Consider the following 12,424-nt stretch of genomic DNA (forward strand, 5'->3'; position numbering starts at 1 on the left):
GAAGACCCCAATTTCGCGTCGCGTATTGTACTTAGCGCAATGGGGTGGTTTCCTTCAGTCAAAAGTACTTTTAGTCATTGAAATGAATAGATAGAATGAGCAAAAAAAAAAAAAAAACATTGACCCAGAAAATACATTCATTTTCCCAACAGTTTTTTTTTTAAATGTCCGATTTCTCAAACAAGGCGTGGTCTTTATGACGTCGCAAATGGTGTACTTTGCCGCATCTTTTTACTACGTTTCCACGTTACAATAATCAAGCAGCGAATTAAAATTGCGCTCTACGCTTGCTATCAACCATATCGTTGCCAATACACGTGAGTAAAGATGCGAATTAAATATTTTGGACCGTGAAAATTGCATTTCATCATTTGTGATGTCATCGGCAGAAGCGTTAAACGATAAAAGAGCACCGATTTAATTAATTTTTTAAAAATATTAAACTTAAAGAAATTATTTAAAAAATGGTCAGATTCTATGTTTTTAAGCATGCTCTTTCAAAAAAAAAAAAAATAATATTTTAAAAATTTTTTTAACGACCCCACACATTGACGCATAGTATACATGCACTGAAATGAGGGTAAGTTGTTTTCTCTGTGCTAATACTGCACCGGCAGAGAAACAGGTTCTACGGAATTCATGTCCTTTTTGTTGGCAATTTACATGCAAGATGCATGTCAAAATAATTGATCACCTACGATGAAACCTTAATGTGTTACAAAATAACGAGAGAGATTCTAGAACTTTTCTAGCTTCAACTGCTTTTTTTCCCTAGAATCTAAGAAGCTGTTTGGCGTCAAAAATAAAAGCAATCTGCCAGAGAAAAATGTGATCAGGTAGGAACTGATTTGTGATTAACTTGCGTTTGCTTGTGAAGCATTCTAAAAGTCTTCAAATTGTTAATATTAATACAGTATACTATGATTTTGTCCAAATTTGTAAATAATTTTGTGTAACTATTGTTATTGTAGATGGTTTAAAGTGGCGTTGTAAATCGTTTTTGCATTACTTAAGCACTTACAGACTAGAACTTTACTGACCCTTTTGTGAAGTTTCTTTTCCAAGGTCAGTTTATTTCTCTCTAATTATTTGTAAATTATTTTGCAAAAAAAGAAGCTTTGTTATCCTTGAAACAAATAAATGTCTTCTTTCCGTCGTAATAAGTTCAAAATTTTTATGTTTTTGTGCGCAATTTTCGTAAAAATAAAATCATAAAACTACATAGATATTGTGAAAATAACTAAATAGTATTTTTATTTATTTAAGGAATGCGTTTGAATGTAGAACATACCTTCTAAAAGTATTTTGTATTTTCATCCCCCCCCCTCCAACGTCTCATGCAATACGTATTCATTATTATCACTCCTCAGTAGTTCATTGTAACTACAAAGTTTTCACACTTAAGTAAGGGGCCCGGGACACAAAAAACGTCAAATTTTGCATTTTTTTTTTTTTTTTTTTTTTTGTCATTCAAAGAATTTCTTCATTTTTTCTGCTTAAATGGACGTTTGAATCTTGTTTTCATCTTAATTGAACGAAAGATATAATTATTTTTGTCGCATGCATTTAACTAACATTATACCTAACTTTAAAACTTTAAACGCGTTTTTCTCCAGGGTGCAATTTTTTCCATTTTTTTCCATTCAAACTCTTATAAGTCAAGAACTGATAAAGTTAAAGTAATGAAACTTGATGCATATCTTTTTCAAACAGTTTACTTTAATTTTTTCGACAAATTTGGAAAAAAAAAGGAGTTTTTTTTCATTATTATTTTTTTTTATTTATTTAACTTTTTTTTATGATTTAAAAAAAAAAGTATCTCCGAATTTTTCTTCAAATATTTGTTTTTTTTAATTGAATTAATATTTTTTAAATCGCCGAATAAAAATTAAAGCTTAGATATTTGTAAATTGAAAAAAAAAACAGTTTTCTTTAAAAAAATATAATTAACGAGCTGATGTGTGCATCACATGACTTCCTTTTACTCCAACTTAATGTCATTTCCCCATTATTCGCTATTTTAATGTGATTCAATATTTATTCTCTAAATATCACCAACAATGGCCAAATTGAAACCAAAAAAAAAAAAAAAAAAAACTCAGCCAAATTTGTCGCCAAGTTGGCGACAAAACTTGGCGACCAAAAGACTGGCGATATATCGCCAAGTGTCCGACAAATTATAACGCCACTTGAGTTTACATCGAAATTAACAATGATTTCCCCCCAAAAAGGTGCAAAAGACCCCCTTAGGAACATCCGAAAGCAACCAAAAGGGGAGGTGCACAACTAGACCCCACTACGAGTCTATGTACCAAATTTCAACTTTCTAGGACATACCATTTTTGAGTTATGCGAGATACATACGCACATACGCACATACGCACATACACACATACGCACATACATACAGACGTCACGAGAAAAGTCGTTGTAATTACCTCGGTGATGGTCAAAATGGATATTTCGCGTGTCTATACATTCTTAGGCACTTTTCCGCATGTGGTCGAATCGAAAAAAAAACTCAACATTCATTTGGGGGTGAGCAAAATGGAAATTAAGGGCGATTTTTGAGTGAAAATTTTTTCGCGAATACAATACTTCCTTTTTTGTAAAAGGAAGTAAAAAAGAAAAGAAAAGTACATAGGAATTTTTCGAAAATTTTTTCAAACATTTGGTTTTTTTAATTGAATTAATATTTTTTAAATCGCCGAATAAAAATTAAAGATTAGATATATCAGTGCAAAAAATTTCATAACTCTAAAACGTTTACTTTTTTTTTTTTTTTTCAAAATGTGTCCCGGAACCTCTTAAGTTACTAAAAGTTTTTCGGAGAGTGTGGTAACAATTTTATATACAGCTGCAAATAGCTTTCAGATTTCATGCACTGCCAAAACCCTAAAATAGGCCAAGTGTATAAGAATTTCTTACCTGTATCAGTGGTACCATTAGTGCTATGAACCAAAGAAGAGGAAAAATCACTCTGTAACTGAGAACTTCTTTTCGGGGATCCTTGTTGAAAAACAGCAATGCTGTACCTAGAAGCAGGTCAGATAATAAAAAGACGTAATTTTTGTTTCTTATGTAAATCTCACCTGCGACAGCTCAATAATATAATAAAAAAAGCTTCGGAGAAAAGCAGGTTCATTTTTCTATTCCAAATGAGTAGTGTATAGTTAAAATTTTTCTTCTAAACTGAGAAACTTCAATGTTGTGCAACCATTAAGTATATCGTTTAGATATCGTCACGCACCACTAACGTTAATTAACTTTGATCTAGCATTTTGGCAAAAAAAAAAAGCATTAAATTCGGATTTATTCAATTTTTATTGCGATTTTTTTCTAGTTTTTGAGACTTGCTATTACTGTTACCAATGAGATACATGTTAAGGCACTATTCCATCAGTGATGCAACACCGAAGTTATTGTTTTCAAACCATGTCTATGTTTCGTCATGCAGGTATTGGAGTTGATATTTGTTCAACATCAGTACACTAGGCATGCAGGCCCGCAGTCAGAAATAAACGTTAGGTCCGGCATAAGTTTTTAAAGAGGCCGAGCGAGAAAAGAAAGTGAAGCATATAATATATTTATTCAGTAAGTTACCGTCCTATAGGCAGGGCTAAGGCAGAAATACATGAAAATGCAGAAATACATGAATGCTGGCGGTGTATTTCATGTATATAATATATTTGCTTAATGGAGGTGGGGGGAGTCATTGGGGTCATGACCTCCCACAGTGTGACCAAAGTAAGCCTAAAAACATGATGAGGCTTAAGATTATTTTTAACTTTACACCTGAAGCTGCGTTTTAGCGATTTCAATTTCAACTTGACACTAAGGGAGAGCCTTAAGACATACCATTCGGTTATATGTAGGGGTATATATGAACCCGAATATTACACTTATGCTCCGCCTTCTTATTTGTGTGCTCGCATTTCAATAAAGAGCCCTACAAAACCCCTTTTGCTGCATGATTAATTCTCAATATTGTCCATGTAAGAACACCTGAAGTACTCATCTTTTGGAAGTAATTCCATAGCCACTGAGGTACAGTTATGCTCGCATTCTAAAGCACTGACCTCGTTTACATTTTATTTTATGAAGACCTGCTTTCATTTTTATTTATTTGTAAAATGTGTATTCATTTACTTACATATTTATTTATTTGTATGGAAAGAGGAGCCCGAAAGAAAAAATAAAAGAAAATTAGTTTGAATTTTGAGATCTTGAATTTAAATTTTGTTTTTCACAATCACGAGTTGTAATAGGACTTTACTCGTTGGAGTTCTTGTTTCTACTAATGGCTTTTATCGCATCCATATGCTTGATGCTATGTGTAGGATGCTAGATGTTGTGTGCTGAATGCTGTTTTCGCGTAAAAAAGATTGTGTTAAGTAGAGATGATCATTTATAAATAATTCGCTTCCAGGGCATATGGACGTCTGCATTATAAGTGTAGAAAAAAAAATCCAATGACGGGATGTCATTCATCAGTCAATTGATAACAATAAGCAATTCGTGATTGCTTAAAAATGATAACGAAAATCTCAGTACGGACCATCATTTTTCTAGCACATGCATTGCCCTACTATGGTGTCACGATTCCTTTATACTGTTATTTTTTGTAAATACTTTAGACCGACAATTTTTGTCACACGCTAATCGTTTCAACTTTTTAATTAATCAATTTGTGCAAGGGAAAAGAAGGTACTACAATTCGAAAATTTCGAAGATCCCTCACTGTATCCGTAACGTAACGTCGCACGATAATCGTTTCAACTTTTCAATTAATCAATTTGTGCAAGGGAAAAGAAGGTAGTACAATTCGAAAATTTCGAAGATCCCTCACTGTATCCGTAATGTAACCGTGAGCTTTTCTTTGGTTGAAATCATCACAATCTCCAGCACATACCTTCAGACAAACACGAGTGAAATTTTGGCTCAACTGGTTCAACGAATAGGCCGCTGAAGCTCCTTATGTAGGGACAGTTTCATTTTGGACCACTGTGTACTCTCATACGACAAAAAATCGAACATCGATGCGTTGTCTTCAATATTGTTTATTTGAAAGGCGGGTGCGCCATAAAGTCATGTAGACTTAAAAAGGCCAACCCTTTATGTTTTGGTGTAGGATAGCAAAAACTCACAAGATCACGATTTTATGGTCATTGGATAGCCTAACTGAAGATAAAGCTTTGTCAACAAGAAGTTAGTTATCAGCAGGCAAAAGTGCAGCAATAGTTATTACAGAAGAATCTTGTCAAAATTGTCTGATATCATTTTACAGTAAATTTTGTTCCTTCATGGTTCCCTGTAGTTTAATAGTAAAAAAAAGTTGTTATTTTTTTCTGGCAAGTCCAATTTATGTAGTTGACAAAATAAAAGAGAAAAATATCGTTGCGTTCCGTCATTTTTTCCTGTGATTTGATAATCCTAGCAAAGTAGATTGTAATCCAATTACCCAATAAGGCCACGATTGGCTTTATTACGACTCTGGTATCCTTAATAAGACACCTAAGGATCGAGTGGAGATTATGATCCTGTGTCACATATGCTGCACAAATATGCATGAACTGTGCACAAAAATGACCAAAAAAAGGAACTAACAACTTATCAATGTCCGAAATGTGATGGTTGATCTTTCTCCTTGCCATTGAAGTAAATAAGGAATTTTGATAAACTTGAGTTATCAGATGTGGTTTAATATGTTTTTGTATTGACAATGAGAAAAACTTTACAACTTTTTTGTTTTATCGGACTTTTTGGCGTTTATTCAGATTCGACTTGATTGGGGACTCATGTCCCGAAATAAGGCCAAATCACCTTTATTTGTTAAAACTGCTGGACAGATGAAACCTAAATTTTCACATTGCGAATATTTTTCTTATTTTTATGGATCATGTGCTGAATGTGCAAAATTTGGAGCCGATTGAATCATAACTGAGCGAGATACTAGGTCATGAACCTTAGAGTGGCCTTATTTGATGCATTTACTTTATTCTATAAGAAATATGGAACGGACTTAATTCAGAAAACATGGAAAGCAATATTCAGATGCTCAAATTTTCTTTTTTGAACTAAACCTCTATTTACCTCATCTTTTTTTTTTTTTCGTTTTTCCTCCTAACGATTTTCTCGAAAATAGATTCTTCTAAAACGAGGTCTGGCCAAATGGCAACTCCTGCAAATTGGGCATTAACGGATTTTTTTTTTCTATTCCATAACTCTTGATCGGAAACTAATCATGATGTCTAAAGTTGCCACTATAGTACGGCTAATCACGTGTGAACCCGGAGAAGTAGCATCCGATTATAATCATATATGAAAGGTGTTGTTGAAAAGATTTAAATTAAGCTCAGAAATCATCCGACAAAAGTTCATATAACATCAAAACAAACCCGGAAAACTCGTGGAAAGTTTTAATGTCCAACAAATCTCACGGATTTTTAAAACTAATTGCAGTTGTGAATTGGAATGACATTATTCAAACATTTTTCGAATTTCAAATTAAAATTTCTGGTACATTTCAACAAATACTTTGAGTCCCCTAGAAACGTTCTCGAAGAAATTCCGCCACGTTTCATTCGAAAATTTCCTAATTACAATTCTTATCACAGAACAAAGATTCAGTTTTGTTCTTTAACCTTTGCGTTTCCACTTCTCCCGAATTCTCAAGAATGAAAACATTGCTTAAGTTTATTTGTCCTGTTCCCCATAGATATTGAGCACTAGGATGTGCAATTTTAGATTTTGGGACTGCTAAGGGGCTGTCCATAAATGATGGCACGCTTTAGGGGGTGGAGGCGATAATGGTATTTATAACGGAACATTGCCGTATTTATGTCGTAAAAAACACTTAATTTAGGGATTAGTTATGGTTTTTTACTTCCTTTTACAAAAAAGGAAGTACTGTATTCACGAAAAAATTTTCACTCAAAAATCGGCCTTAATTTCCATTTTTCTCACCCCGAATGAATGCTGAATTTTTTTTTTCGACCTGACCACCCGTGGATATATGCGTAGGAACGTACAGACACCCGAAATATCCATTTTGACGACACCCGAGTTAATTACAATGAATTTTCTCTTGACGTCCGTATGTACGTATGTATGGGCGTATGTGTGCATGTGTGTATGTATCTCGCATAACTCAAAAACGGTATGTCCTAGAAAGTTGGTACGTAGACTCCTAATGGGGTCTAGTTGTGCATCTTCTCTTTTGGTTGCGTTCGGATGTTCTTAAGGGGGTCTTTTGCCCCTTTTTGGGAGGAAATCATTGTTAATTTCGATGTAAACTTAAGTTGTGTTTTAATTTGTTGGACACTTGGCGATATATCGCCAGTCTTTTCGTCGCCAAGTTTTGTGGCCAACTTGGCGACAAATTTGGTGTTTTTTAAAATTTGGTTTCAATTTGGCCACTGTTGATGACATTTAGAGAGAAAACAATTGAATCACATTAAAATTGTCAATAATGGGAAAATGACATTAAATTGGAGTAAAAGGAAGTCATGTGATGCGCACATCAGCTCGTTTTCTCTCTAGTAATTAACTTTCAAGATGTTCGAAAATTTTCCGAATGAAGTAAGTGGCAAGACTTACCTAATACTGTCAATTCGGTAAAATTCACGATGCAGAGACTCATCATCTTGGCAACGCTTCCATTCAGTGAACTGATATACTCTCTAACACCTAAAATTTCCTGCAAGGAAACGAAACAAAAGCATTGAATCTATCGTCGTGTCATGCTCAAATATACCTGGCACCTTCTCTTGACAAAGTTTGATTCACTTCACTCCGAATGAATCAGTATCGTACTGTCTGACCACGGATTGTAAGGAAAGACAAACATCCGTTTTATGGCCGGAAATAGATGAATCTATTATTTTTTTAACCGAGGTCAGCTTTTGCGAGAGCAGTCTCATTCAAATGAGCGGAATACGCTCATCAAATTTTTACTTTTCTCCCTTATTCACATAGATTCGTCTTATCTGGACGTTTGAAAATTCCATGCAATCCGTGGTTGGACAGTAAACGCGGCTACTTTGGCCCATATTTTGGAACTTTCCTCATCTTTTCTCAATAATTTTGTAACTATTCATATTTCCGAGATGTGGAAGCCTTTCTCACGCATCTAGAATTTTTTAAATTTAATTGTTGAATACTGATCACTTTGTTTCAAAGTATTATTACCCAATTTAACTGTTTTTTATTTGGACCCATGTTACCCTTACATTTGGGTTACTTTGGCCCAAAAAATGGGGGTTTCCCTATTTAAAATCATTGTAGAACTAACTAGAGCCAGAGAAACACGTGTCTTCATAGGAAAGACTATTTATTTGAAAGCAAAATAAATTTTTTTTGCAAGAAGTGTGAGCCACACGTATTTGTTTTAAGGAAAATTAAATTTTTAAATATGTGTGTCTATACCTAGTTATTGACTCAAACATTACCGACGGAAAACAGTCGTCTTTTCATTAGTTTTGGAGGTTGAATAATTTCAGTGAGATACCACCATTCGTAAAACTAAGGCTCCTAAATTATCGGTCACTTTCAATAACTTGTTGGTGCGTTCCATGCTCTTATAACATCAACTCCTTCTTCTATTGCATGAACAGCTATTCCTGGAAACCTGAGCTCATTCCATTCTACAATAACAAAATTCCGTAAACTTTCCAACACATTTTACAAAATTTGTAAGAAGTAGATGCAGTTGGGTCAACTTTTTCTAAATCTCCTACAACTTTTAGCTCCTCTTCATCTTCCATAATAAAAGCCATGTAATTGAGCCCTGATGATTTGAGTCTGCAATCGCTCTTTTCATCCGTTGCAGAGAATTCCAGCGATTTTATTTTGGTTTTCCTATTTAGAGTTTTACTTTTAGCTTTTATTTTTCTTTTCAAATCTCTCGGACGAATTTTTCCAAGTTTTATTCTGCGTCAAAGTAGGTCGCAATGGGGTGGTTTCCTTCAGTCAAAAGTACTACTTTTAGTCATTGAAATGGATAGAATGAGCAAAAAAATAAAATACATGGACCCAGAAAATACTTTCATTTTCCAAACAGTTTTTTTTTTTTTTAATTTTTTTAAATGTCCGATTTTTCAAACAAGGCGTGGTCTTTATGACGTCACAAATGATGCACTTTGCCGCATCTTTCTACTACGTTTCCACGTTATGATAATCAAGCAGCGAATTAAAATTGCGCTCTACGCTTGCTATCAACTATATCGTTGCCAATACACGTGAGTAAAGATGCGAATTAAATATTTTGTTCTGTGAATGGCAACATTGAAAGGCATTTCATCAATTGTGATGTCACACGACAGAAGCGTAAACAATGAAAGTGACCCGATTTAAGTAATTTTTTAAAAGTATTAAACTTAAATAAATTATTTAAAAAATGGTCAGATCCTATGTTTTTAAGCATGCTCTTTCAGAAAAAAATACTTTTATAATTTTGGGAACAACCCTATTTTTAGATTGGGAGATATGTTGTCATTGTGAAATTTTTAAATAAAAACTTTAATAGAAATGAGAAGTACAGCTATACTACTACATAAAGTATTGAGTAGTTTTCTTAAATAGGTATTTAACGGGAAACTCTTAGCTGATATCGAACTGCTTCTGCATGTAAAAGTCTGAGAGGTTATAAAGACACATCTTAGTAAAAGGAAAACAAAACCACAAGTTTTGCTCCTTGTGGAGAGCCATCAAACTACTTGGTATACATTACTGAATGCTTGGGGTTGCTCTGTAACGGATTCTATCAAAATATGTTTAAAAGTTGCCTCCTGAAAGTTTACACAGAACGTTATATCTTTTTCTCAATTTGGGCCAAAGAAGGACCCTAGGTTGACGGTACGTTAGTTCAAACCTTACAAGTGAACGGAAATGACCGTTTTTGTTACCAAGTGAACTGAGGCTTTGATTTACGCCGAGTGAACCCAATCGGAATGAGGGAATTAGAGATTCAGGAGAATATCAATATCCTAAGTAAAATCTTGTTTTTATTAGGTTCGAAAAGTCGACGAGATTGGTGATACTTGGAGGGCTTCATCAAATTTGATGCCAAAAAGAGAAAGAAATATTTTTAAAAGCCTGCTATCATAACATGTCTTCACTCAGTTCAATTCACTTCACTCCAAGTAAATCATCACCTTAGTTCCATGCGGGCAGAGATGACCGTTTTTTATTTAAATTAAGCCTCTGACTCACACGGACTGAAGTGAATCGGACTGAGCGAACAGTGATTGGAGACCCAGGAGAATATTCTATTAAAATCTAGAGTTATCTATTAGGCTCGAAAGGTTGTCAACGTTTGGAGTGTTCTCGCAAAACTCGATGCCAAAAAAGTAGAAAAAAGAAATATTTTGAAAAGCAATTGAGTGTGGAAAATAATATGATTTCGTCTCGAGTTTTACAAAAACTGCTCCACAAGGTGTTTCAAAATAATTTTTACAAATTTGACCAGGCATGTTTCACAAATGGAATAGAACGAAAGGGGCACGTTTGGAAGCAAAATACGCACACAAATCAAAAACTTTAGCAGCCATTTAACAGAGTTAAATGTATGCGCGACTTGCAATACGCAGTGTATATCTGGCCGATATCTAAGTTCCTCCCATGTACGGCCTTGAATAGTCTCATCAGTATGTGCAATTGGGTTTCCGAAATATTAAAAGTATTTTTTCTGAATGAGCATGCATAGGGTTTAACAATTTTTTTAAGTTTGACAAAGTTTAATATTTTTTTAACGATGGGGTGGTTTCCTTCACTCAAAAGTACTACTTTTAGTCATTGAAATACATAGAATGAGCAAAAAAAAAGTTACATGTACCCAGAAAATACTTTCATTTTCCCAACAGTTTTTTTTTAATTAATTTTTTAAAATGTCCGATTTTTCAAACAAGGCGAGGTCTTTATGACGTCACAAATGATGCACTTTGCCGCATCTTTCTACTACGTTTCCACGTTATGATAATCAAGCAGCGAATTAAAATTGCGCTCGACGCTTGCTATCAACCCTATCGTCGCCAATACAAGTGAGTAAAGATGCGAATTAAATATTTTGTTCTGCGAATGGCAACATTGAATGGCATTTCATCATTTGTGATGTCACACGACAGAAGTGCAAACAATGAAAGCGCAACGATTTGAGTAATTTTTTAAAAATATTAAACTTAAATAAATTATTTAAAAAATGGTCAGATCCTATGTTTTTAAGCATGCTCTATCAGAAAAAAATACTTTTAAATTTTTGGAAACGACCCCATTACATATTTAAATCGGTGCGCAGATTAAAATTATTTTTGTACGCATCTGCACATGACATCACTAGTGATAAAATGCCATTCACTGATGCCATTAGCGCACAGCACAAACTATCATGTCCTGGCAACGCGACTGACAGCAAAGTGTAAACATTTAGCGCGCCAAAGTAAATCCCTCGTGACGTCATAAAGACCACGCCTTATTTCCAAAATCGGACATTTAAAAAAATTAAATAAAAATAACTGTTGGGAAAAATAAAAGTTTTTTCTAGCTCCATGTTTTTTTTTTTTTATTCTATCAATTTCAGTGACTAAAAGTAGTACTATTGACTGAAGGAAACAGCCCCATTGTTGCAGTGAGACAATCTCAGTTTCTGCACGTCCCTGAACGAGCACTGAAAATATACGATTCATCACCGTATACTTCAAAAATACCCAAAGAAAACTTAGAGGGGACGATATCTGGAGATCTTGCAGGCCAGGAAATGGCTTTACCTTTGCCAATCCAGAGACGTGAAAATATGTCTCCCAAAGCGCGCTTAACGATCAAGACTTATGAGAAAGGACACCATCTGAGGAATGATGGCAGTATTGTATTCGCAAAAAAATTTTCACTCAAAAATCGGCCTAAATTTCCATTTTGCTCACCCCCGAATGAATGTTGAGTTTTTTTTCACCCGACCACACGTGGATATGTGCCTAGGAACGTACAGACACCCGAAATACCCATTTTGACGATCCCCGAGTTAATTACAACGAGTTTTCCCGTGACGTCCGTATGTATGTGCGTATGTATCTCGCATAACTCAAAAACGGTATGTCCTAGAAGGGTGAAATTAGTTACGTAGACTGCTAGTGGGATTTAGTTGTGCACCTTCCCTTTTGGTTGCATTTGGATGTTCCTAAGGGGGTCTTTTACACCTTTTTGGGGGGAAATCATTGTTAATTTCAATGCTAACTCAAGTGCTGTTATAATTTGTCAAACACTTGGCAATACATCGCCAAGCTTTTAGCCGCCACGTTTAATTGCCAACTTGGCGAAAAATTTGGCGATTTTTTTTTTTTAAATTTTTAAGACTGGTTTTAATTTGGCCAATGTTGGTGATATTTAAAGAGTTAACCACTGAATCACTTTAAAATTGCCAATAATGGGTAAA

The 12,424-nt window shown here is 34.5% G+C and overlaps 1 protein-coding gene across 1 annotated transcript in view; it reads right to left on the reverse strand.

The window, feature by feature from the left end:
* Positions 1–12,424, reverse strand: part of LOC129228084 (uncharacterized) — a 43,895-nt gene that overhangs the window by 10,274 nt on the left and 21,197 nt on the right. The window contains exons 8-9 of the mRNA XM_054862722.1: positions 7,600–7,699; positions 2,929–3,035 (exon numbers count right to left, since the gene is read on the reverse strand). Of these exons, the coding sequence (XP_054718697.1) occupies positions 2,929–3,035; positions 7,600–7,699 (207 nt within the window). The remainder of the gene's footprint in view (positions 1–2,928; positions 3,036–7,599; positions 7,700–12,424) is intronic.

This window comes from Uloborus diversus, chromosome 8 (assembly GCF_026930045.1).
Source record: "Uloborus diversus isolate 005 chromosome 8, Udiv.v.3.1, whole genome shotgun sequence".
Classification (NCBI taxonomy): domain Eukaryota; kingdom Metazoa; phylum Arthropoda; class Arachnida; order Araneae; family Uloboridae; genus Uloborus; species Uloborus diversus.